This window comes from Corvus cornix, chromosome 11 (genome assembly GCF_000738735.6).
Source record: "Corvus cornix cornix isolate S_Up_H32 chromosome 11, ASM73873v5, whole genome shotgun sequence".
In the NCBI taxonomy this organism is placed as follows: domain Eukaryota; kingdom Metazoa; phylum Chordata; class Aves; order Passeriformes; family Corvidae; genus Corvus; species Corvus cornix.
The window spans coordinates 16238232-16264627 of record NC_046341.1 but is presented as its reverse complement, the minus strand read 5'-3'; the positions used below and the strand labels follow the sequence as shown (position 1 = coordinate 16264627).

Sequence of the window (26396 nt, the reverse complement as noted above, 5' to 3'; positions counted from 1 at the left end):
AGACTAACCACTCTTAGTACTACAGTTTCTCTTAAGACTCTGACACTCAGGAGCACCAGTGTGTACTTTCCAAGTGGGACATATACTCTTCTTGAGAGAACTTGTATTTGCACGTCTGTACAGCTTTGTTACACTTTTCATTTGGGCAAACACAGCTGATGAAAGTCTGTTCCCAAATCCTGAAGCACCTCTGCACGCGCTAATGCAGGACAGCTGTGATGCTGACTCAGACCGGTGTTCAATATACAGAAAGGTTCCAATGTTCAAAACAAACATGACATGATTGCTCCCTTAGTCAGCCTGCTTGAAAGCCAGACACAGTCTAGTTAACTACCAAAATTCATGCAGCATGGAAGCCCAGAGTACTCAAAATGTAGCTCCACAAACACTTGCACCTAAGTCCCTCCATACTTACAGCTCCTTTCTCTTTGTTTATAACAAACAGCATTCGTAATATAATCAAGTATAAACAAGAAAATAAATCTGTACACAAGTACTACATTTCTCTAATAATTGATTTTTCCCCAAAAATAGAAGAGCTGTTTACCTTCAAGAAGTTTTCGAAAATGCTGGATAGCAGCAGCATCCCATCTTTTCGCTGGTCTAGGAAAATAAACACAACCAGTTTTCCCACATCAACTTGCATGAAAACAGTAATTTAAAAAATAATAGTTTCTATACAAGCACAAAGCTCTAAATCACGCAAATTCTTACAAAGTGTAAAAGAACTAGACATATCAGCAGAATCTGACTACTTAGCACATTACTTCAGTCTTGGTAGTATTGTTGAAGCTCACCAATATCATGATCGAAATTAAGAGATGTTTTATCAAGGTATCATGGCTTGTGTCCAACATAAAATATGAAAAAACCATAGAATCATTTAGTCGGAAAAAACCCCAAGATCATTGAGACCAACCCCTAACTCAGCACTGCCAAGGCCACCACTAAACCATGTCCTTTAGTGCCACATCTACATGTCTTTTAAATCCCTCCAGGGATGGTGACTCCACCACTTCCCTGGGGAGCTTTGTCCTCTCAGCTAGAAGAGAGTTCATTTTCCTCTTAGTAGCTGGGACAGTTCTGTGTTCTGAGTTTACAATGAGAATACTGCAGGTTTCTTCTTGAAATAGAATCCCTTCTAAAAATTCTGCACTAAACCCTCACTCTTTAGAGATGTATCAGCAGAATACATTTATAAAACTCTTCTTACCCTATTTTGGCAGTGTCTTCACAGTAGTCAATACACAACGTCAGTGGCTTTGTGCAGTACAGGCGACACTTCGTTGCTCTATATGGGATCTTGGCAAATGCTCGCACTAAAACTCGCATGCTGAAAAAACAAAATGGGAATCACCTCATTTTACAGGGCAGAATTTCTTCTCCAGAAGTCACTGGTCTCACAAACCACCTCCTGCTACCCTAAACTTGACAACACAATTTTCCCAGGAGTTTGGATCCCACTGCCTCCTACCCTGGAACCACTGTCTTACTCTAAGAGAGGTGCCATCAGGACCAACTGGTGAACAGAACTGCTTTGGATATGAACACACATCCTATTTATTTGGAATCTTTCTGATCCTTTGTCACTGCAGTTTCAAGTCTTCTTGGTATTTATCTTCTGAATATCTTCATATTTAACCCATTGTAAAGTTGTTTTCCCACAAAGCAACTTAAAAACATTTTAAAATATGTTAAAGTAAGTTTGGTTTTGGTAGTATTCCACAAAATTCAATTCAGCGAAGTTTCTTGTGCTCCAAGTCGCACACTTAAATAGAGAAACAAACTTTAAGAGCTGGACTAGGTTGCTCCAGAACATAAAACATATTTTTCAAGATTTTAGAACCAGAAGGTTTTATACCAATTTTATCAAAAACTCAGAACCTGTGAACACTCGCCTTCTTTGGCACCATGACAAGACAAACTATCAGCTCTTAGTAAACATGTTGGTGAATGGCAGTGGGAAAACCCCTACGTATTTGTGTTTACACCTCAAAAGCTGTTGCAGCAAGTGAAACCCTGCTTCTGTAGATGGCTTTTTGTGCCTAACCTTCACTGGCCATAATTTTTAAGTTTTTTAGTATATAGCAACTTATTAAGGAAGAAAAGAACATAAAAATAAGTTTTAACTGGCAAACATAATCATAAAAAAACCTGACATTACTCCTACTCCAAATCTTTAAAAAAAGCAAAACCTAAAATGGAAAGCATCTTTAAAATATCACAAAATAAGGACTGGTTTGCACCTAGGCTCTTTCAAGTGTATCATCTAGTTAGCAGCTTCTTGTGGACACAATCTACACCTCAATTAAACCAAAGCATTGACTAAATAAATGTTAACAGCACCTGTATCTATGAACAAATACATAACAGTGACAAAAAACTCTTAACACATACTTCTCTGATGCAACAGAACAGTATCTGGCATAATCCACAAGAAAACATCTGAGCTGGCAACCATCTGCCTGGCGCTGGACTGACTCCACAAGTGCCCTACACCAGCACTGGAGTTCCTCACAGAAAACCACATAAACCTGAGGAAGAAGCAAAGAACACCACAGCACATTCTTTCAAACGGCCCCAAGTACACTCAAGGGTTTTTCAGAGGCAAGGACAGAATATTTATTAAACAGCCTTCCATTTTCTTTGCAAAACGCAAGCCTTGCCCCTTACACAATTAGGAGGCTTACAGATGAGAAAACACAACACAGAGATGCTATTAACTACTTCTCTGTGTAGAAATGAAAAAACCCAAACAAAACATGTATTTGATACTTCACCCCTAAACCAATGCAAAGAATAGATTATTTCTATGTAGAGCAATAATCTTACCTGGCCCTTTTCTATCTCCTCTCCTTTTATTTCACCTGCATCTTTATAATTATCATAGAACTGTTGCATTTCATCATTCAGGATTTCATATTCTATTTCACTGACTACACCTGGCACACATTCTTCCACAGCAAGCCAAAAGCAACCTGGATCTTCAACCTGAGGCAAAGAGAAGAGAACAAATACTACCAACTTTTAAGAGTATCTGAACAGTGGATGTAATAATAAAACTTCATTTTTATGGGGCATCTTCAAAATTATAGTGAGTGATACTGAGATACACAATGTTCACAAGTTAAACATCTTTCACCTTCACAGCATTAGTTCATGAAATGGCTTCCCACATTCCAAGTGTCTTCAGCACTGCAACAAACACCATGCGGAGTCTACAAGGGAGCAGCATTATCTAAAAAGTTGGCGTAACCAAACAGTGGGCAAAGTGCGAAGACAAAGCTTTTTACTTCCCTGTGAAGCCCTGAGAAGTACATCTAAAAACCTAAAAACATGATAAAACTCACCAAGGGGCTTTTCTTTGTGCTCAGAGTGTCTGCATCACAGCCAACTTCTTTAAAACAGGGTGACAGCTTTCTGCTGAGCCTTTGTAAACTGTCACATTCCAGTGTTCCAGCTGATCTGGGTCTTCAGCTGTTGTGGCTTAACCCCAGTAGGCAACTAAACCCCCCACAGCTGCTCCCTCACACACATCCCTGCAGCAGGAGGACCAGACAATTAGGATAAAAGTGAGAAAACTCACAGGCCGATACTAAAACAGCTGACTAGGCAAAGCAAGAGCTACACGTGAAAGCAAAGCAACATGAAGAGTGTATTCACTGTTCTCCACTGGCAGCCAACTGCTTGGCCACTTCCAGGAACACAGAGCTTCACCACGCACAATGCCGACTTGGAAGGCAAATCTGATGACCACAGACATACCTGCAGCTTTTATTGCTCAGCATGACATCATGTATTAGGGAATATCCCCTCAGTCAGTTGTCCAGGCTGCATGCTGCATCTTCCACAATGTCCCGTGAAACTCAGTATAATCTACTGCCATACTACACATTTATTTAAGTCTGTGTTGCACATTCTCCATTTTAGATTTCAGCTGCATCCCTACTGCTGGGAGGAAGGGGTCAGAAGTGGAAAAATGCTGAGGAGGATGGTACATTTGCTCAAGTGACCTTGCAGGTGGAAATGCCGAGGGCTGGAGAGTATTAGAGCAGGGAAACCCCATGTATTATGCCTACTGCTGTTTATCTTCTCTTTTGAGAAGTAGAATTTCTATGTAGGGGTAACGTAAGTGTTTGGAGAGACTTGGAGGCACTCTCACGGACATGCTGAGCTCCCTGTTGGGAGAAAGATCAAAGCTCAGAGATCATAAAAAGCACAGGAGAGCTCACAGGGTTCTTGATGAATCCCACTGGGATGGGCTGATCCTGCTGGTGTCCACCAGGGTGTGCCCCAGTAGCCTTCAGTTAGCCAGGCCAACTAAATCAATTTACTCCCATCTTGGGGTAACCTTATGATGTGTATCCCAGATCGCTGCCTATGCCCAGAAATTAATTTCTGGGTCTTTCTATGCCTCTAAACTGAGCCTGAGAGGGGGAAGGAAAAAAACTGAGCAAAACTTTTTCAAAGCAGTTTGCAGCTTGTTCAAGGTCACACAGAGATAGCAGGTTTTTTTCCTCCCCAGATGCGGCAGGGGAGCGAGGAAGCACCCGGCTTGCTGCTTTCCAGTCAGCTTTTGGCCAGTTCTTCCAGTTTCTTGTTCTCTGGAGAGAGACAGAGTTGGATTTTGCTTTTCCTTCTCTGGAATTTCGGATTTTCTCCCTTTTCTACTGGACTGCTTTCAACCTCAGAGCACATCGGGAGGACTTTCCACTGAGCACAGAGGGCCTGGCCCTGGGCCAAGCCCCAGCTCCGAGGAGACCAAAGGGAGGACTCTGACACTTTCCCAGGTTTTTCCTCCACAGCGAGACATTTTATTATTTAGCCTTATTTTCCTTTTCCCGTGTGTTTGGTAAATAAATAGTTTTATCTCCTTCACTTTCCTTCGAGGAAAATTTATTTTTTCCCGAACCTGGGGGCGGGAAGGGGTGGTTGTGCCTTCTCTCAGAGGATATATTTCTAAATTTGGCCAAACCGGAACAACTCCCTACATTTCAGCCGTAGTTTTGTGGTTGTTCTGGCTGCCTGCCTGTGTTAACTCACACACCTACTCACTGATTTTACAACAAAAACAAGAAAACAAAACCTAAAGCAAATTACAAAACATGTATAAGCGGTATGACTCCACAAGTATGAAGAAGTGCTGGTGAATGGAAATACACAGACATCTTGTTTGTAAATCTGACCTGCAGAAAGTCACACAGAAATAAACATCAATCCTTCAGATTTAAAAAAGCCAGCAGCATACCTTTAATACCGTGACGTCCATGTTTATCTCCTCCGTCTCCCTGATCACTACTGTAAAAGAATAACAAACACTTTATGAACCATTTTTAATTTCACCTTTTTTTTGAAGGCTATTTAAAGAGCATACACCTGAAGTAAGCCTGTAGATTTTTACTACTCATGTCAGGAGTACTAGTGTAAGCAACTGATTTACACGTTTCAAAGCGTTCAAACCAGCTTTCTTAATGAGGCACTCTGTTAAAGCCTAATTAGGACTTGCAATCCATGCTGCATCTTCTCCATTCGAAGTCCAGCAGAAATAGGCTGACTGCAGATAAAGGCTGCTATAACCTACCTACATCACCAGAAACACCACAGGAGAATACTTACATCTTTAAAAAAAAAAAAAAACCCACGGCCATATACAAAAGAGGAATCCCAAACTTAGCGAACAATTTTAACGTCACGGATTTTTACTAGTATTTCACAATCTGTCTGCAATGCTACATACCAGACCTAGGGGCTACAACGGAATAATGAAACTTCCAGCAAGTAATTTGCATTTCACTTTGGCACAAATCAGCACATCGTAGTATCATCATCGCAGTGTCTAGCTTACAACTTAGAAGAATTAACACTGAAAGTAAGTGCCTAGTAAAACGTTTCAGAAAAGTAAAATAGAGACATTGCCCTTCCACTTCCAAAGCTATTGCTAAACAAGCCAACACTAAGCAGCAACACAGCTACACCCTGGTGACAGAGCGACAAGCTCTAAGCGACAGTACTGAACGTTCCCAGTTTAACATGACAATAGAACAGCTGAAACGATTGCAGCAGCTTTACCCAAGATCATTTAACACAAGCAAAGCACCTGCGTTACACACTTGTTTCTAACACTGCACTCGTAATATACTGCAGCAAGAGGCACGCAGTGCTGCCTTAGACACTTAAAGTAGACTTTTCTTTCAGAAGTAACACGTGAAGGGCTTAAATAACTTCAGCTAATGTGTCAGGTTAATTAGTGCAAACCCACAAAGTGGCCCATCAACGTGGCAGGGATGAAGCACGCCCACAGCAAAGGCCAGCTCTCCCAATGCATTCCAAGTAAAATTCCCGCTTTGGTAAGAACTGAGTAGGAAAACAAACGCTTGCTCAAATCCCACACGTACCACTAGATAGTATTTAACCTGTAAAATGCTGTCAGTCACTAAAACCCTTGCCCCAGCCTGCTGCCTTAACACAAACCTGAAAAAGGTAGAAAGTGTGAAAACACTCCTAGAAACCACAACCCCCTCTCCCTCTGCCCAGCCGTGCTCCATCCAAACCCTGCTCACACACAGGAGGCGCAGAGTGAGGGCAGCGCAGCGCGGGAACAGCAACTTTAGAAACCTCTTTTTTCGCTTTCTTCCCTCTTCCCCCGGCCCAATCCCCATTCCCCCCTATCCTTCCATAGTTCCACGCTCTTCCCCGCAGGAAGAAGCCCACTAGACCTCGGTCTCTGGCGCTTCCAGGCTCCATACGCCGCCCTGCCCGCGCTCCTGCGAAAGCCTCCATAAGGGGATTCCAGAGGCTCCTTCCAGAAATCTCCAGCGCTCTGCTCCCGCCTCCAACACCTCCCGGGGCGGGCTGAGAGCCCTAAATGGCCCCTTCCAGAAATCTCCAGCGCTCCGCTCCCGCCTCCAACACCTCCCCCGGGGCGGGCTGAGGGCCCAAAATGGCCCAAAATGGCCCCTTCCCGGCGCCTCACAGGCGTGTTGTGGCCAATTACACAGCCAACTATTCCCAGGCGTACAAAACACCTGAAACGCTGCAGGAAATCTCACAAAGCACAGAGAACTCCATCGGCTTGCTCTCTGCGTAAAATGGAAACTAAACTCAGTGTGAAAAAATAAAAGCCTTTGTTACTGCAAACAACTTGCAATCAAGAAAATTCTACTGGGACTTAAGGGAAATTATTACAATAAATGTTTGGGATTTGGAATTTATTTCAGGCTTAAAGTCTCTGTAGCAAAGGCAATGGTGAAGTAGTTCTTTAGAAATAGTGGTAGTTCTTAACTAATGTAGGAACAACAACCACAGGAAAAAAGAAAAAAAAAACCAAACCAGCTGTAGTACCAAGAAGTAAATGGTCAACTGGAAAGAGTTCATAGGGATCTGCTCCTGTGGAAGCAATGAATAACTTAGTGTAAGTACTTAGTGTAGTTCTTAGCTCTGCTTGAAGACTTAACCCCAGAATCATCACCTAACACGAGTGCCAGAACTCTGCATTTTCCCCCACACATCACCCCTGCGCTCCTCCCCTGCCCGCATTCCCATATCCACAGTCCTGCTGTACCCCGGGGGTGAGCTAAATAATTCATCAAAAATATTTTCTCATAATACCCACTTTCTACCACAAAAGTTAACTGGTAGAATAACCATAAGAGACAGAATAAAAAATCTTGTGTGTATTAGAATTCATCATCTCGAGGGATATGGTCCAGACAAATAAAGTGAAGGTTCTTGGAGAGCACACTGTCACTTGTTTAAGGAACTGGTATATGGGAATCCCTGGAAACTGCCCTCAGTGATAAAGGAGCAGGAGAGAAGAGAGCTGGCAGCTCTTTAAGCATCTTTTCCTTGAAGTACAAAAGCTCTTTGTACTTCTTCTCTGTACTTCTCTTCTTCATGTGTAAGAAATCAGCAGGAAGGGCAGGAGACCAGTGAAGCTGAGTGAGGCCCTTCTGGTCTGACTGAAGTGCAAGAAAGAAATGCATGGGCACTAGAAGCAGGAATATGTATCCATAGGGGAGAACATAGGGATGGCACTTGGGGGTATAGAAATGGGATCAGGAGAGCTAAGGCACAGTTGGAGCTGAACGTGGCAAGGGATCAGAAAAAAAATAAGGGCTCCTAGACATATGTTGATTGGAAAAGGAGGACTTAAACGAATGTACACCCCCACCCCCCACTACATCAGTGATAACCCACATGGACTGGGGTGACTGGGTTTCTTTGACATTGGACTTTTTTTTTGCCTCAGTTTTTGCTGGCAGTCATGCTTCCAACAACTCTCAAGTCACTGAACTTCAAGGTGGGGAAATAAAGTACCTTCCCCCTTGTAGGAGAAAACCAAGTTCAAAACCATCTGAGAAACCTGAACATAGACAAGTCCTTGGGACATGATGGGATGCATCCCAGGGTTCTGAGGGAACCGGCAAGCATGGGTCCTAAGCCATTCTCCACTGTATTTGAGAAGTCATGGCACATAGGCAAAGTCTCCAGTGACTGGAGAAAAGGAAATGTCACACCCAGCCAGAATATTCAGAAGGAGGTGTTCTACTGCACAATATACAGTGTTCTGCTTCACGGGGTCGGTGTTCAGCACAGGTTTACAAACCTCAACAATGTCTGCAAAACCACCAACAGTCTGGGCATGTTCTGAGACAGAAGAGAAACACACACGTTTTTTTCGGTGTTTTTTTTTAATCCAAATGAGCTACAAACCAATTGAATGGAATTGATGCAGAAGGTTTTAATTGAAACACAGAACAAAAGCTGGAACAAAGCTTTCTGCACAACTTTACTGACTAATTTCAAATCATCATTCATTCTCCTTCCAGATAAACAATTTATAAAACTGCTCCATTGACTGCATTTATTGCACAAAAGAAAAGACAAATCCAATCAAACAAAAAATCCAAACCAAAAATTAAGCAGCAATCTTTCCTATGAAGTTCTTAAATCTCAGATGTATTAGTAAAGTAGTTAAGAAGCAAAAAGTGGGATGTTAGAATATGGAAGTGGGTGTTTCAAGGAGATGTATCATTCCTTTAAGTTGTTGACATCTTTTTTGAGCTAAAAAATTATATTCTTTTATTTTTTAAATTGCTTACAGCTTGAAGATAAAAAAATAATGATAAAAAGAATGCACTCAATTCCATAGATGACTTTGTTTAAATTAAGTCTACCTTTGAAAATTGTAAAGTTTTGAATGATTACTATTAGTAGAAAGAATTTAAATATATCAAATATAAAAATTAACTTTATAATATTATTTTAAAAATTGCATTATAGTTAATTTATATATATATATATATCTATATATCTATACATACATTGCTTTTCTCCAAACTAAAAGAGAGACTAGACTGGAGATGTCAACAAATATAGAATGGGAGATTTCATTCATTTCTAGACACACATTGCAGTTATCTAATGGGTGACTTTGGGAAGCATAATGAAAGAATTCTTCAATTCAAAACATACTTGCTCTGAAGACAATATATACTTAGGACAATTACGGCCCAACAGTGGCACAACTGTTCTGTTTTTAAAGACTTGAAGAATTAGATACACATAGATGTGACATCACACACACACACACAGACCTAATGCTTTGGCAGGACAGAGGAATAGTTTCATGACTATTTGGCAACAGTTAGAAAGCACCAAAACCACAGTGAGGATAAATGTAATTAAAATTATTCTAGATTTAAACCAAAGAAATATTATAATCTGCTATTGTAATCTGAATTATCACACTTCATCATCAATGGATTTATATGCTTATATTTTGCTTGAATATTAACATAGACAGCAAGATTGTTGATGTTTTTTATTACTATCCTGTGAAATATACCACCCTCTTTCATGAGATCTTCAACCTTCTTATCTGTTGACATACTGATTTTCTTTTCTCCTGTATAATCTGGATCTTCTGGATATAACTCATCTCCTGGGATGGAAAAAATGATTTAGTTATAGATTGCCAAACTTTTTTCAGCCTTTTCATTGAGTGACACTGGCAATTTTTTTAGGATTTATCAGACATGTAAATCAGTGGAAATGTATTTCACAATGAAAAAGTAAACTGCCTCTAAACAGCTTCATATTTAAAGATACAGCCATAAATTTCTGAAGTATGTCAGTGACACTGCAGTGCACACTGAATGTTTCAGAGCTCCTTATAATGTGCTATTAATATACTATCATCACAGCCTGGGCAGATAGGAGTGTATATAATGGGTGGAGAACAGGACAAACACTTTTGCATGTGTATAAAGAGGACTAAGAACAGAAACTTATTGTGTTCTATTCTGTTGAAGAAAACAACTGTTTTGCCACATCAAGGCATTATACTCTTGTGCAAGACAGCTAATATACCTCAAATACAGAAATCCTAGAGGTCAATTGGAACAAAAAAAAAAAAGAAAAAAGGGAAAGCATAATGAAAAGCAAACTAAAAAAAGCAGAGAATAGTAAATAGTACATGCAGCTTTTCTTAATATTGCATGTACATAATTATGAAATGAGAGAGACTTAAGTAGGAGAAAGGGCAGGAGGAAGATGATTTAAGTGTATGGTTTTAGTCTGGTGCCTTATCACTGCAGCTGTGAGGTGTGATACTGCAGCTGTGCTTGAATCCCTTGTCCTTACAAACTGATAACTGAAGTAAAGGAGAATTCCCACTGAAAAGGGCTGTTCCTGTTTGGCCAAGGAGATAAAACTATTTATTTAACAAACACACAGGAAAAGGAAAATAATGCTAAATAATAAAATCTCTCGCTGTGGAGAAAAAACCTGGGAAAGTGTCAGAGTCCTCCCTTTGGTCTCCTCAGAGCTGGGGCTTGGGCCGGGGCCAGGCCCTCTGTGCCCAGCAGAAAGTCCTCCTGATGTGTTCTAATATCAAAGCAGTCCAGTGGAAAAGGGAGAAAATCCGAAATTCCAGGGAAGGGAAAAAAAAATTCAACTCTCAGTCTCTCTCTGGAGAAAAAGAAGCTGAACCACTGGCCAAAAGCTGATTGGAAAGCAGCAAGCTGGGTGCTTTCTCCCTCCCCTGCCGCAGCTGGAAAAAAAATTGCTATCTCAGTGTGTCCTTGAACAAGCTGCAAACTACTTTGAAAAGGTTTTGCTCAGTTTTTTTTCCTTCCCCCTCTCAGGCTCAGTTTAGAGGCATAGAAAGGCACAAAGTTAATTTCTGGGCATAGGGCAGCGACATGGGATACACATCATAAGGTCACCCCAAGACACTGGCTAAATAAGGGGAGTTCTAATACACCCTTCAGGTTATATGAAGCTGAAATCCTGGAATTTCTTCACAAATACACATTATGACAATGATGAGACAATGAGATTATGAGCAACTAAGAAATTACTGTGCTGTCTGATCCCCTGGCTTGTCTCTGACTGCAGCCACTGTCACAACTGTAGCAAACAAGGTAGAAACAGCATGCAGTAGCTTGGCTTAAGGGTATTTTCCTTACAGTTATGGCTGGTTTATGTCATGTGGCTTCAGCACATAGCATTCAGGAGATGCTGTGTATTTAGGAGAACTCTCCAGTGTGTCCTTACCCGGCAGCAGCTGGATGAAGCCATCTGGAGCACTCAGCATCACCGGCATCCAGCGCTCACAGCCCTCGAGAGCGCGCGCGGAGCTGAACCTCTGCAACTCCCCAAGGGAAGAGAAGTTGCACAGCCTACAGAATTCATAAAACTGCGGTGGAGGAAACCAGATCTCTTGAGACTGAAAGCGTTCGATGGCTTCTGGAGGTGATGACCACTGGAAGATGAAAACAAGCCTTGAAATAATAGTTTCATCAGCAGATAGAAAGTCTGAGTAACCTGAAAAGTCATTTAGCAAGGCAAGTTATACAGCAAAAGAGCTTGCAAGAGGCCGTATCTTCTGAACACAATAAAACCCATGTATAAAGTATACCAAAATAACAACAACAAAGACATTTTAAAAATTTAAAAACATAAACAATCCATAAAAGTTACTCCTTTTTTCCCCAATAAGTTTTTATTTTACACACAGACATGCCAGGATTAGAAACTGACATTTGTTTTAGGGGCCCAACTAAAAGTTTACTGAAACCAATGGAAAACATTAAACTGTGTTACCAGAGGTTGATGCTTTGGTTGATGCTACTGATGCTTTGAGAATTAAAAGTACCTCTTAACATCTGCTTCTTAGAAGCATTGTTTTTGGAGTGTGAACACCCAGCTACTCATGCTTATTCTGCATGTTAAAACTATTGGTAATCTTTATTTCATCTCACATGGCAAATTTTGTAATAGAAATATGTGCATAATCCTTTGCAGTAGATTTATGCTGTTATTAACAAAATTACAACATGAACTCTTTTGAAAATAAGGTTTCAGGTACTTTTAAATTTCTGTAGTAAAATTTGTTAAACAAATAAATAAGCCAACATCAGTTAATACCAAAACTGTTAGATAGGCTTTTACAGAACTGTTTGATTTCTCATCTACTTGTAACTTGTAATCAAACTTTTCAGAATCCTAGAAAAACTTAAGGACCCGAATGCACCAGACCTTAAGCTCTCTGAGAGCTTCATGAAGTTTGTTATTTTTAAGCATTCAATTAAAAAAAAAAAAAAGACAAAAAAAATCAAAGAAAATTTTCATGGACTATTTTAACAAGTTTATTACTTAAAATATCCCAACTAACTCCAAAAGACAAAAATTACTAGCATCTCTTGCAGCCCTGGAATATACCTGTACCTACCACATGGATCTCTCCCTGTATACTGAATGCTAGAGGCATTTAACAACCACTATACTGCAGGAATGAACGTATAAAAAATGGTATTTGTCATCTGCCTTTGAAAGAGACAGTAATTCAAGGTGAAAGGCATCTGATGTAACACGGATCATGTAAAACGACCTCACAAAAAACTCTCTCCCGGCAGCTGCTGCATCTGCACCTCTGATAAGGGCGGCAGCTCCAGGCGTGCAGGGGAGAGGGGAACCGTGCAGGTGAAAACTCCCTTCCCTTTCCTGACGTTCTAAGGAGCCTTATCAGGGTGGCTTTGATTGATCTGGAGGAGAGACAGTTGTGTGGAGACCTCACAGCACCTTCCAGGATCTGAAGGGACTGCAGGAAAGCTGGAAAGGGACTCTTTGTCAGGAACTGTAGTGACAGGACAAGGAATAATGGGTACAAATCGAAACAGGGGATTTTAAGGTTAGATATTAGAAGGCAGGTTTTTTTTACTGTAAGGGTGGTGGGACCCTGGCACAGGTTGCCCACAGAAGCTGTGGCTGCCCCATCCCTGGAAGTGTCCAAGGCCAGGCTGGACAGGGCTTGGAACAACCTGGGATGGTGGAAGGTGTCCCTGCCCATGGCGGGGGTGGAACAAGATAATCTTTAAGGTCCATTCCAACCCTTACCATTCTATGATTCTATGCCTGTTCGATGTGTAAGGGCACACTCCCGGCAGTGTGCCGGAGGCAGCGGCCGTGGGAGAAAGGCTCGGGCAGGAGCACCCGCTCGCATCGCGACACCCGCCCGGCCGGGCTGTGCTGCATCCCGGGCACCGCCAGCCCCTCTTACCAGGACGGCTGTCACCTCCTGGTCGTCCTGCGAGGCGTGGGGCGGCCGCTGCTCCAGGCAGCACAGGAAGAAAGCCGTGTCATACCGGCGGCCGCCCGCGGCCGGCCCTGCCCACGGGCGTCAGCCAGTTGCTCCACTCGTGCAGCGCCCAGATGTTGGGCGCGCAGCCCAGGTGCTGGCACAGCCGCAGGAAGCAGGACGCGTCCTCCCGCACCCGGCGCCGCCACTCCTCGAGCTCGGCGGCGGGCGGCAGTCGCTCGGCGGGCAGCGGCGGGGCCGGCCCGCGCCCCGGCACCAGCAGCAGGATCCCCGCCTCCTCGAAGGTCTCCCTGAGAGCGCAGATGCGGAAGGCGACTTCCCCCGGCAGCGGCGAGCCCAGGCTTTCCCGGTCGGTGGCGAAGAGCGGGGCGCGGCTGCCGCCGGGTGGCGGCGGTTTCACGGCACGTAGCCCGCAGTGCGGCGAGGCGGGCAGCAGCCCCAGCCACTCGGCGGAGAAATCCGCCGGCTCCGCCAGCCCGCCCGGGAACACGTGGGCGCCGGGCATGAAGCCGCTGCGGGAGCTCCGGCGCAGCAGCAGCAGCTCGTAGTCGAAGGGGCCGAGCGGGGAGCGCGGCGGCCGGCCCGGCGTGCCCGCCGCCAGCAGCAGCGTGGCCGCCTCCCGCCAGTGCCGCAGCCGCGGGTTCATCTTGGCGAGGCGGAGGGCGCTGCTGCAGCCGGGCGGCACCGCCGCCTGCGCCCCCGGAGGAGCCACTGCAGCCGCGGGTGCGGGGCGGGACAGCGCCGGGGGAGGGCCGCAGGAGGCGGGCCGGGAGCCGTGATGCCTCAGCCCTCCTCAGCCCTAAGCCGGTAAGTAGCGGGTGCCCTCAGCGGGCGAGTGCTTAAGGAAATACAGAGGGTTTAAGACAGCGATGGCCGGGAGAAACGAGGCGATGGCTTTAAGTGGCTTGGGAAGCTGTGGCCTGGGGTAGCTCGCGCTTCCTGGGGGGTCACAGCACGGAGTGTATTTACAGCGCCACAAGGTGTAAATGCCGAGGAGCTTCCTCGGAGCCCAGAATCTTCCGGAGCACAGGTGAAGCGTCTGTGGTTACATTCCCGGGAGTCAGCACGGGGTCAGGAGCCAAGGACTCGGATTTATGATGGTAATACTGCTGCTGACCCGCCAGCTGGCCTCACAGAAATCTGCTTATCTCAATTCCATAGCGAGCCATGCTGGCAGCAAAAGTCATTTTAGGTCTGTAGTTAAACGTGACGTTTGACAAGTTGTTTGGATTTGTTCTAGTACACTTCAAAGGGGAAGAGTATGAAGAGTTTTAGTTAATTATTACAGAACTCTTACGTTTTGAGGTTTTTAAGTACCTTGTTACCTGAGAAAAAAATATTCAGCAAGGTAGCAAGATCTTAAAAAGGTTTTTTGAACCTTTAGGAAACATTTTATTTTGTTGATTGATTTTGATTCCTCAATTTTCTTTAATTTGTAAGAAATTTAAGCAGAAAAAAGCTGATGACACAGGTTGAGAAGTTTTGTTAGAATAGTGTTTGCATGTAACATGGAAAATCCTCTTCCTATCCATAATCCTTCTCTTGCCAGATTGCATTTAGCAAATACCCATGTGCCTGTACATGCTTCTGACAACCTCTCAATTTGATTTTATATTTGAGCTTGTACTTGATACATGTGAGATGTGTGTCACTGGAGCTGAAATGAAGTTTAGAAGCAACTGAACCAGTGGGATGCTGGATCACGTCAATTGAAAAACCCAAAAATGACCTTGAGGTGTGCCCAGACATAGCTGGGCCATAAGCTCACCCTGGTGCCAGACTGCAGTGAGCAGGGCAGGTCAGCCAACCCAGCTGATGCTGCTAAAATGAATGACCACACAATAGACAAGCATGCCTCCCTCTCCTTCCCTTGCTTATCACTGAATATACAAGCAAAACCAATGACATCTTGTAACTTGAGCCACCCTTTTTCTCACTAATTTAATAATTTTTTCTCATTAGTAATTACCACCTTAGACTGTGGAAGCACAAGGCCCATTAATGTGCCTGTTTTCTACTAGAAGGCACTTTGAACCTAAAATCATGACATTCACCTTGGTATTTGTTTGACTTTCGCACTCTTTGTGTAGTTAACTGTTTTACTGTGTTAAGTATACATCTTGTTAGGAATGTGCTATGCCTAAAAGCTGCTTTACTGGTGAAATATTAATAAACTACTGAGGTTTTTCAAGATTTAACATCCAATGAGCTTGATGGCTAATCAAAAAGATTTAGGGTCCATTATGTCAGATCATTTTAGCATAAAGGCATTTTAAGTAGAAAGTACTCATGTACCAATAATGAATGGAGTCTCTTTCAAATCAGATATAATACCAGCACATATACAAAAGTGTCTTACTACGGCAAAAATGTAACATCTGATAGCCCTGGAACATTGTTTCAGAACATATCTAGGAAAATCTGATACTAGAGAATAGCAATGATTACAGTGTTACCTCAAGTTTCTAAATGGAAAGTTTGTTTGTTTGTTTTTATCTAGGACAGTCTAAAGTCTCACAAGTGCTAGTATGTAAAGCAGGGACACCCTGGCAAACAAGGCATAGGATCATAGAAAGGTCTGGGTTGTAAGGGACCGTAAAGATTACCTGGTTCCCCCCTCTGCCATGGCAGGGACACCTTTCACTATCCCACGTTGCTCCAAGCCCTGTCCAACCTGGCCTTGGACACTTCCAGGGATGGGGCAGCCACAGCTTCTCCCTCACAGGGAACAATTTCTTCCTAATATCCCATCTAAACCTGCTCTCTCTCAGGTTCATGCCATTCCCCCTTGTACCTCCAGGCCCTTGTAAATAGTCTCTCTTCATCTTTCTTGCAGGCTCCCTTCAGGCACTGGAAGGCCACAATTAGGTCACCCTGAAACTTCTCTTCTCCAGGCTGAACAATCCCAATTCTCTCAGCCTTTCCTCATAGCAGAGGTGCTTTATCCCTCTGATCAACTTGGTGGCCTCCTCTGGTTTCATTGGCATCCACTGGTATTAAACCTTGCGGTTCTGGTTCTGTAGGCATTCTTGCAGGGGAGTGGAAATGGGACGTGTGGCTGGCACAACACTGCTGTCTGCAGCCTCAGACACACAGAGAATGCCAGGGCTGGCCTAGAGCTGCAGTGCTGGGGTTACAGCTCTCTCCAGGACTAGAGCTCAGCATTCAGAGCAGTCCTTTGGACCCAAAGACAGCCAAGTGCAAACTAAGGTAAACTTTCTTCCCTACTCCACTTGCTGCATTTTTCCACACATTTCGGGGGTATATAAGGCACCTGTTCTGCTTGAGAAGGTGCCATTTCTTATCTGAGGGTCAGCAGGTTCACCCTATTGCTGGCAATTTTTTTGACTTCCTTTCAGTATTGTCTTAGGAAGAGTAGTTCAATACCCATCCATGGCAAAGCTGAAGTCATCTGATGTGAAATTCCAGGAGCATGTGAGTCTTTAACTGACCCAGTTATCAGGACCGGAGGTGGCAGGAGGTTCTGAGAATGAACACTCAGAAACTCTCTGAGCAAAGATAAAGGATGCAAAGGGATGTTTTGCCCCCTTCCAGTTTCCTGCTAAGAAAGGCAAAAGATAAGGTCTTTGAGTGTATATCTGCCCCCTCAAAGTTACAGCTGACCTGCTGGAGGTAGCTCACATGAATATAGAACAAGTCTTACAGGCAAATTAGGTGTAAGGTTATCTATAGAGCATCTCCAACTTAGATGACTTTTTTCTTCAATCTGTTCTGCTAGCATGCAGAGCTCATCTCACTTGTACTTAAAATTTCTATAGCCTTATGAGTGATTTCAGAAAAAAGGAGAAAATCTGAGGAAATCTATTACTAATCCTCAAGCAAGCATACCAGTTTATTGCATTACTGTGTGTAAGGATTCCAGCACAAGGACATTATGCTTCAAGGGCCAGTTGTAGGCTGGGAATACAGGGCACTTAGTGTGGTGAGAAGTCTCCCCATAGCAGGAATTAGCTAGATACATGTGTGACACTCAGTCAAATGTAACAGAAGGCTGAAGAGTCAGAGGTCCCCTTCAAATTAAATTATTAAAAAAAGAAAAAAGGTATTTTTGCTAAAAAAGTTAAGAATTCAGCTGTCTTTCATTCTTCTTGTATGCCAGAACATACGATTGTTTACCTAATGGACCCCAAATACTTCTGTATTTTAGGTTGGTTTCAAAACCAGATTATGTTGTATTGAAAAAAAAATCCTTCTGAGTGATGCAAAGGTTGCATCAAATGAAATACCATAAGGTTATTGCAGTGATAATAATTCTTTGTGGCATCATACTTCAGCAATGCAGAGGTTACTTCAACATTTTTCTCTACACTTCACTTACTGCCTTACAAGAAAAAGAAAGCATAAGTTTGTTTAAAAACAAAGGGTTCAGGTCACTAGATATATGGAAATGATTGTCAAATTAACTTTCTGGGGGTTTTTTGTACATTCTTAGCAACAGAATGACTTCGTTCTTTTTGTTACATCACTGCATAAATTATTTTGCCCAGACAGGTCAGTGCAGATCTCACCACTGTAATAATAATTTCAGATTAAAAACAAGGTCCACCAACATTTCATCATTTAATTTAGTTTACATGCAATCCTGTGAGTTGGAAATTATTATATTAAGTCAGTTCTTGGTTTAATTTAGATGCATCTTTGTCCCCATGCAGATGTAATATCTACAATATTGAATTTTGACAATTTTGAGTACCAAAAAATGTAGAGATTTCACTAGGCTTTTCTACTGCTTCCTAAACTGGCTTATTTTCAGTGTTGTAGAATCACAGAATCATTTAGGTTGGGAAAAAAACCCCCAAGATCATTGAGTCCAACCACAAACCCAGCACTGCCAAGTCCACCACTAAACCCAAGTGCCACATCACATCTTTTAATTGCCTCCAGCTATTTCAAATGGTATTTCAAATACCTCCAGGTCATTTCAAAATGACATGCTAAAGCTTTCAGCTCATAATATTTACAAATAGGCAGACTTAATAATTAATATAAAAAGTAAATAGATTATTCACTGTATAGGTTTTCAAGTATTGTTTCCAAATTGTGAATAAGTGTCAAACCTAGGAAATGCAGGTTTATGATTATAACACCATTATATCAATTGACTAAAAGGAAAAATAAAAAAACCAGCTAACTTCATACAAAATGATATTCCAACAAATTAGGCAGGTGAGAAAACTAGGTTACAGATAGTATTAACAACTGGAACTGTTCTACTTCCAACAGGTGCATAATGGATTACATGTTTTATGGAAACAGAAATTATGGTTCTAATTCTGCATCTTTTAATTACATGAATAGTTTTCACACATGTAATTTCTTGCCAGACTGAGTACTGATGGCATGTTTGAGGAATCATTTGGAGCACTCCCTCCAGGACCCAGAATTCAAATGTATATAGCTTAAGTTACACCTGCAATTAGCATATTAGATTAAGTTGCTAAGGGAGTGTCATGTTTGCTGTCTCTGGTAGGCCTCAGTCATATTATACAGTATAAATAGTTAAGTATTTTCTTTCGTCCTTTTTTTCTTATTTCCTCCTTTCTTCCTTCTTTTCCCCAAGTTTTATGCTATTTATGTATAGTTTATGTATAGATTCTTCTGGATCACACAAAGGAATTGCATTTGAATTTTTTTTCCCTGAGACAATTATAGATGACTGTAAGAAATGAGGTTTACTATTCTTTCAAAAACCCCATGATTTTTAAAGTCAGCTTTTTGGCTGTGTGGTTTCTTAGTGCTGTGGCACATCAGTGAATTCAGCTGTGTGTGCTATTTGAACATTTGTGTGCAAGAGACAGACTTGACTGATCAGAGACTCCAGCAATAATTTCATGCACAGTGGAAATGATCAAAATAACAGACCACATTTATACCATAACTGTGACTTCCATTTCTGTGCAGCAGAATTATAACTAGCTTTGAGAGGATTTGTGAGTTTGTTTAATTTGGTGGAGATTTATTATTAAGTGTATGATAAATAATGTCATGTAGTGCAGCGTAAATAAAAGAAAACATACAATTCAATGGAAGAGAACAAAGCAAAAACCCACCGGACCCTGTGGAGGGTTGAGAAGCCAATTTCTGTCACTCCGGTAAATCACAGTAGATATTCTGACAAATGGCTGGAACTGAGCAATAAACATAATTGCATTTGGGAAGTGGCCTCTGTGGGCGACAGATTCAGAGATGCTGCGATTGGATTTGTGTTTGCCTACCTGGCTTCCAGTCACATTGCTTCCAGCATGAAACGCTCGTGCTTGGCTGGCTGAGAGCATCCACCAGGGCCCCGATGCTGGTTAAATGCCATGCGACCTTTCCACAGGTTCAGCAGTGGCCGCTGCTGAAGCTGCAGCCCAGCTGCACCCAGTACCACAGCAGAAAGCTGTAAGGATGGATGATGGAATCCAGCCATGTGGGACTGTCTTCTTCCAGAAGAAAGTCCCTTGTAGTGTGAAACCAAGGGAGAAGAAGATTGTCTTTTGTAAAATGGATAAAAACATGTAGCAGATTAAAATATTTTTACTCTTGCTTGGTACGAGTTAATCAGGGAATGGATAGTCAGTTCCACTCAGGGATATTTTATATACTTTGTCCCACTGGGCATAAGACACTTTCTTTTTTTTTATAGAGAGGCTGTAGTTTAAGATTGGGAGGCTGTTGTATATAACAAAAAGTAAACTTTGCTATTTACTACATACATCCATCTCCTTTCTTCTTTTGTTCTTCCCTAAACACACATGGATAATTTTATATGAAAGACATTATTTTCTAATCCCGCTTTTATTGTACACTTACCACAGCAAATGCTGCTCACGTGTGAACTATTTTGTCCAGATCTCTTCCTGCATTAAAAGACTTACATAATCGTATTGAGAGAAAGCACTTAGAGATCTGTAATCCACTGGTTTTACTGAATGACTTTTTACATAATGAAAATTTGTGAAGGGTAAATATGTTGACTAGGAGTTCCATTAGCATTTAAATAGAAGGTACTTCTGGAAAGCATACATAAACAACACAAACCTTCCAGAGAAGGAAAAGCAAGCCTGTCACCAATCCTCTCTACAAACAATAAGCACATGTTTAATTTTTAATCTGAAGGCTAATTACATCAGTCATTTAGTCCAGTTTTAAGTAATTGCATTACTGTAAAAACTATTTTCATATTTACATGAAGAATTTTGAAAATAATTTTGTTTTATATTCATAGTGCTGAAGTTTAATGTTACTTTGTTCGCAAGATAAGGAGAATCACTTTAATTGTGGTCCTGTGTTCCTTTTGTTACTAAACTAGATAACAGTATAATGGGTTTTTATGGTGATAGACTGGAAATCCTGGAATGAAATTACAAATTGCTGCATTTTACAGACTCAGTTCTGATGGTTTGTTGATCATTGGTGTCACCAATAGCACAGGACCAAGTTTCACTTTTGCTAAAGTAAATGCCAGCTTTGCTGGCTGAAAGCGACAGAGTTTGGATCATAACTCGAGGAGAATCCAATTGTTAGTCCAGTCTAGTGTGTCCTCTGGTTTTCAGATTGTCCAAGCCAAGGGTTCTGTACTGAACACTGGACAAGCAGTGCTGAAGGCAGCATCATCTGTTAGCCTAGATGTCATTGTAGCTGTTTCCTAAGGCAGGGATTTCTTGACTTTTCAGACTGCTGATTCCCTGGCAGTGTAAGTTAAGCTACATCACTATTCAACTTTGGGAGCTTGAGAAGGCTGCAAACAAAACTAATGAGAGGGTTTAGCACATTACTTTTATTACTATGGTTGAAGCAGGAACTTTATTTTAGAAGAGCCTACTATAGATGAGCTTTATTAATATTCCAGCTTTTCAAAGAATCATAGAATGGTTTGAGTTGGAAGAGACCTTAAAGATCATCTGGCTTCAACCCCTGCCATGGGCAGGGACACCTTTGCGAGACCAGGTTGTGCCAGGCCCTGTCCAGCCTGACCTTGGACACTTCCAGGGATGAGGCAGCCACAGCTTCTCTGGACAACCTGTGCCAGGGCCTGCCCACCCTCACATGGAACAATTTCTTCCCAGTATCTCATCTGAGCCAACTCTCTGGCAGTGTGAAGCCATTCCCCCTTGTCACTCCATCCCTTGTAAATAGTCTCTCTTCATCTTTCTTGCAGGCTTCCTTCAGGCACTGGAAGGCCACTATTGGGTCACCCCAAAGTTTGCCTTCTCCAGGCTGAACAATCCCAATTCTCCCAGCCTTTCCTCACAGAAGAGGTGCTTTATCCCTCTAATCAACTTTATGGCCTCCTCTGGACTTGCTCCAACAGGTTTTGTTTGGTTTGAATTACTGCTGCAAGCAAACCAGTAAGTTATAAGGAGGTACTTTATTTTAAGTTAAATAAATAGTGACAGTAACAGGTCTGCATTATTCAAAGTGTAGAAAATACCACCCATGCACAGGCAAAAGCAGTGTAATTCAAGTCAGGAGTAAGATTTTAGTATACAGCAAATTTAATGTGTGTATTCTGTGAATAAAAACAAAAGAACTGAAGTAGATCAACACTGATATTAATTAAGCAATGACTATCTTCTTTTACATTCTCAGCAATCAGCATGAGAGTATGTGCTTTTTCATCATGCTGCTTCAATATAGAGTATTTTGAAGTATGAATTCCCATTTTTCACTTACAAAATAACATTTCCAGTCTCCTTCCAGTTGCATTTCAGTAGGGGAAAAAAATGAAGACTGCAAATCTATATTTCTTAATTTAAAGGAAGCCTCAGTACTTTTGGGCAATGGTGGTTTCATTTTGTTTTGGTTTTGTGCAGTGTTGTGCCAAAGTCTGTCAGGTGGAACAAACACATGTAGGAGATGTTAGGGAGGTATCTTTTCAGCTTAGCCCTGGGAGAGGGGCCCCAACAGAGATGAATGGCAGGCACTTTATCCTTGTAGACAGTGCCAATCCTCTCTTAAAATTCTACTTAATCTATTAATTTCAGATAGTCTAAATATAAGGTGATACAGATTTTTTAGGAACAAACTACTGATGAATTAAGTTGTAGCCAGCTTTGTCTTACAATTTGAAAATTCTTTTTCCAAGGTCAATCCTTTAAATAGTACTTGTGTGCGTATTCATAATAAAGCAAGACTTATATACTTAGAGGCTATTAATATGAATTCTTTGAATCCTATAGCAAAAAATCCAAATTAAAAAAAAAAGCAGTGGAGTGAAAACTTACTGTTTACCCACTCACTGAGGCTTGCTTTTGAAGATGACCTATTCTTAAAAATTCTTCTACATAAATAAGCATGGATAAACTGTTTATCTGTGGTTAGGTGTGTGGAAGATATCAAGATAAAGGCAATGAATGCTGTCAGTGTTACCATTTACTTATCCACCAGAAAACAGACTTGCATTCATTACTTGGGGTTTGACATGTGGTTAAATGGTCTGATTTCACAAGGTAAATGGAGTTTTCAGGAAGCACAGAATAGAGCCCAACTGCTTCTCCACCTTCCCGTGAACTAAGTGAAAGGAGAGTGCAAAGAGTGGAAATATCCACAGATCCTTAATGACAAGTGGTGGCAATCCAAATAGGTATGATCTCCTGCAGATTTTGCTGTATTTTCCTTAAATATGTTTACTCATTGTGATTTTGAAGGAGATCATCCAATTTAAATGAACACTCAGCAACTACACCATGTCTAGGCAGGCTGGACCTGTAGCACTGATAAATACAGACCTGGCTTAGTTATAAAGCTGTCAGGGATCTCTAGGGACATAGATTAACTACACATAAAACATATCCCATGGAATGAGTGAAACACAACAGAAAGGAATGTAGAGTTGTCTTGTAGCACTCTGAATTCCCAAGAGAATGGAGTTAGACTGGATGCAGAACTCATGTTATCCTTCAACATAAGGATAATCTATAGCTTTGAATTCAGGTCTCCACTATTTTTTTCTCACCTACAAGTGACCAGATTCAAATACACTTTTTTTCCCCCCCATAAATTCAGTTCTTTTAAAGAATAAACTGTTTGCTGCAGTTTTTTTAAGTATGTTTAGTTCTTAACTAAAAATATTAGGTGTTCATGCATGTTGTCAATTTTATTTAACAAGCATGAAGACTGTTCACAAAACATGTCCCATTATTACTTTTTGATAACGTGCCCATAATAATCAATGAAGAAAAATAACTTCTTAAGACCCCAATATTATGGGGTCTTTATATTTGGCTGTGGAGTGCCCCATACACCTATGGCACCGTAGCACATGTACCAAGCATTCCTGAATGGACAACGTGTATTCACAGCACTAGAAGGTATTTCCAGAAGTAAATAATAAATACCATAACACATAAATCCTTTTACAAAATATTGTAAAGCTTCTCTGCTAAGTAACTGTCAGTTCCCACAGTTTTACATTTAAATGTAAATTCCACAGGGAAGCACTGGAAAGCTTTATGCTGTTGCATTTCCCTCCCAGAATTGTAGTGTTATCAAATGGGACCTATCCTACAGGCTTCCTGCTTCCCAGATGATTAATCAGACATGACTGAGGTATGAAACTGAGACACATTTTTAGCTTTGTCTGGATTTCTGCAATTTGGGAACTTGCAGAAATGTGACTGTACACATTCAAGCATCAGTCCCTGCCTGTCAACAGGAGAGGGGATCCCGTTGGGAAGGTCTGCTTTAACTTAATTTTTTTTTGCTAAAATCTATTTTCCAATGTTACTGCAACTGCTGTGGGTAGATTCATTGCTCCTGTTTTCATAATTAATCGTGAAGTGCAAGCTGCTGCTACAGAAAGAAAAATTAGAACCAGTAGCAAGAATCAGCCTTTCTGCAGGGAAAGATAAAATTGTGGTAAATGTGAATGAAAACCATGAGGCTTGCTAGTATTTTTCTGAATATGCAACTCTGCCTTTTTTCTATTTGGATTTGGAAAGCGATTAGTCATTCACATATGCTGTGCCAATTCATGCAACTGGGTTCCGTACAAGCCAGTCTAAATCAACAAACAGTACTCGGTATCAATCAGGGGTCTCTTTTCTCCCCCCCTCCCCAACCATTAACTTGTCTAAAATAGAGGTTGCTTACATTCCTTTATTGGGGTTTTCATCCTTACCCTTTTCCTCCACTCAATAAATATTTTTGTATTTGATGGGAAAAAAAGTATTCTCTTCACTTGGTCAGACAAAACACCCATGATAGCCTTCAAATTTATGTTACTCTCCAATACTGTAAACAGTGACCAGCAGCAAACAGCAGAGCCTAGTGAAGAACAAAAACCACAGGCTTCTGAGAATAGTGATCTATTAATAGCAGGCAAATCCCTGTTACAGTCAGTAGTGATAATACCCTGATACTTCGCTTAACTGTTACAAGTCCAGCAAACGAAGACATTCTATTCTGCAGGCTGATTTGCATCCCTTTTCTTCAAAAAGCATGAAGAAGCAAATAGTACGTTTTAGGACATCGAGAGGCAGGAGTTCTGCTTTGTTCTTTCAAGTGCTCGTTTTAAATTCTCAGCTCATCCAAGTGACACGTTTTGAAAGTAAAGGTGAGGCATGAAACACTCCAGAGACAGGCTGGAGAGGGTTGCTCGTGTCAGAGCTTGCACCACCCTAAGACAGTTTTACCACACACACTGCCAGGACAATGGCGATAATGAGCACAGCAGTGAAAATAATCCCAGCTAGAACCTTGCTGATATCGCAGAACGATTTATTTTCCTCCACAGAGATCATGCCAATAGAAGAAGCACCCACGCTGATGGTGGATTTCAGTTCAGCCCCTGGGTCTTGCTTAGCCTCTACTGTCCACTGGGGGACATTGACCTTCATCTCCATCTCGTACATCATCTCTCCTACCTGGTTGATCTCGTTCTCGAGGTCTTTCAAATCCACCACGTCTATGTTGTGCTCAGCCTCGTATTTCATGTTCTGGACGCTCATGGCGCGGGCGGCCACGCCGGAGGTTCCCCCGCTCATGCCCGTCTGGATCAGGTGCTTTTTGGGGACGTTTAGCGGGAACTCGTGGCCCAGCTCCAGGGCTCTCCTCATGTCGATCTCCAGGATCTCTAGGCACGTGGAGAAAATCACCCATAGCCTCTCGAACTCGGCTTTATCTTCCTTACTCACGCTTTTGTCCTTCAGGACCGTGGTGAGCTTGTTCCTGTTGGCCACCGCCAGCTCCTGAGCTTTCTGCCGGGTTTTCTTGAGCTCCTCTCGCAGGTTCTGGGAGTCCGAGGTGCCGCCGATGGTCAGCACCATGTGCCGGTAGCAGGCGGTCACCTTGTTGAGCGCGTCCAGCAGCGCCTTGCACTCCTCCTTCACCATGGTGGCGGTGGGGGCCGTGCCCGGTGCCGCCCTGACTTACCCGGTGCTGGGCCCCGGGCGCTGCCACAGCTGGGCGCTACCAGCACACATGGCAAGTGCTGCCTTCGGGTCGCGCCTGCATCCAGCACCCCGTTACCCGGCTGGTCAGGCGGTGCCGGCACCTCCAGGAGCCCGGGCGGGCAGCGGGGAGCCGCGGCGGGCGGGCAGCATCGCTCCCCGCGCTACCGCCGCCTGCAGCGCCACCGGGGCGGCTGGGTCTGCGCCGCGCTCAACGGGGCGCTGCTGTTTGAAAAGTGCTAAGCGCCGAGGGTGGAGGAGAAAAAAAATATGAAATTAAAAAAGCCAAGGCTAAAGCTCTGGGGAGCGGTAGCCGGGCAGCCGGCGGTCCCCGCCGCCGCCACTTAACTCGCCCCAGCTGGGCGCCCGCGCGGTCACATGGCGGGGAGCGCCCGGCC

The 26396-nt window shown here is 42.5% G+C and overlaps 4 protein-coding genes across 10 annotated transcripts in view; 1 reads left to right on the top strand and 3 right to left on the bottom strand.

Annotated features, from left to right (window-relative positions):
* TDRD12 (tudor domain containing 12) overlaps positions 1-6932 on the bottom strand; it is a 57405-nt gene extending 50473 nt beyond the window's left edge. For 6 of the 7 annotated variants that reach the window (XR_005602869.1, XR_005602870.1, XM_039558127.1 and 3 more), the window contains exons 1-6: positions 6717-6932; positions 5249-5298; positions 2833-2991; positions 2398-2534; positions 1214-1333; positions 548-603 (exon numbers count right to left, since the gene is read on the bottom strand). Coding sequence is in view for 5 of the 7 variants with exons in the window: in XM_039558127.1 (XP_039414061.1) it covers positions 548-603; positions 1214-1333; positions 2398-2534; positions 2833-2991; positions 5249-5298; positions 6717-6780 (586 nt within the window). In the remaining 2 variants the exon portion in view is untranslated. Of the gene's footprint in view, positions 1-547; positions 604-1213; positions 1334-2397; positions 2535-2832; positions 2992-3765; positions 4416-5248; positions 5299-6716 lie in introns of those variants that run through there. The other variant, XM_020584439.2, reaches the window with a different exon arrangement.
* A 1739-nt stretch (positions 6933-8671) lies between these two features.
* Positions 8672-14309, bottom strand: NUDT19 (nudix hydrolase 19). The gene is given in 4 exon segments (XM_010396702.4): positions 8672-9943; positions 11560-11767; positions 13565-13663; positions 13665-14309. Coding segments are annotated over 4 exon segments (1119 nt in total). The 5' UTR covers positions 14250-14309; the 3' UTR covers positions 8672-9716.
* ANKRD27 (ankyrin repeat domain 27) overlaps positions 14259-26396 on the top strand; it is a 55150-nt gene continuing 43012 nt past the window's right edge. Inside the window, exon 1 of the mRNA XM_010396517.4 lies at positions 14259-14410. The gene's annotated coding sequence lies outside the window, so the exon portion shown is untranslated. The remainder of the gene's footprint in view (positions 14411-26396) is intronic.
* LOC104687420 (regulator of G protein signaling 9 binding protein) lies at positions 21959-26381 on the bottom strand. The gene has a single exon (XM_010396516.4). It carries the CDS (start codon positions 25939-25941, stop codon positions 25228-25230), a length of 714 nt encoding a protein of 237 aa, XP_010394818.1. The 5' UTR covers positions 25942-26381; the 3' UTR covers positions 21959-25227.

Bases quoted from the DNA above. Each gene is read 5' to 3' on its own strand.
- LOC104687420 (XM_010396516.4), bottom strand. From the start codon at position 25,941: ATGGTGAAGGAGGAGTGCAAGGCGCTGCTGGACGCGCTCAACAAGGTG.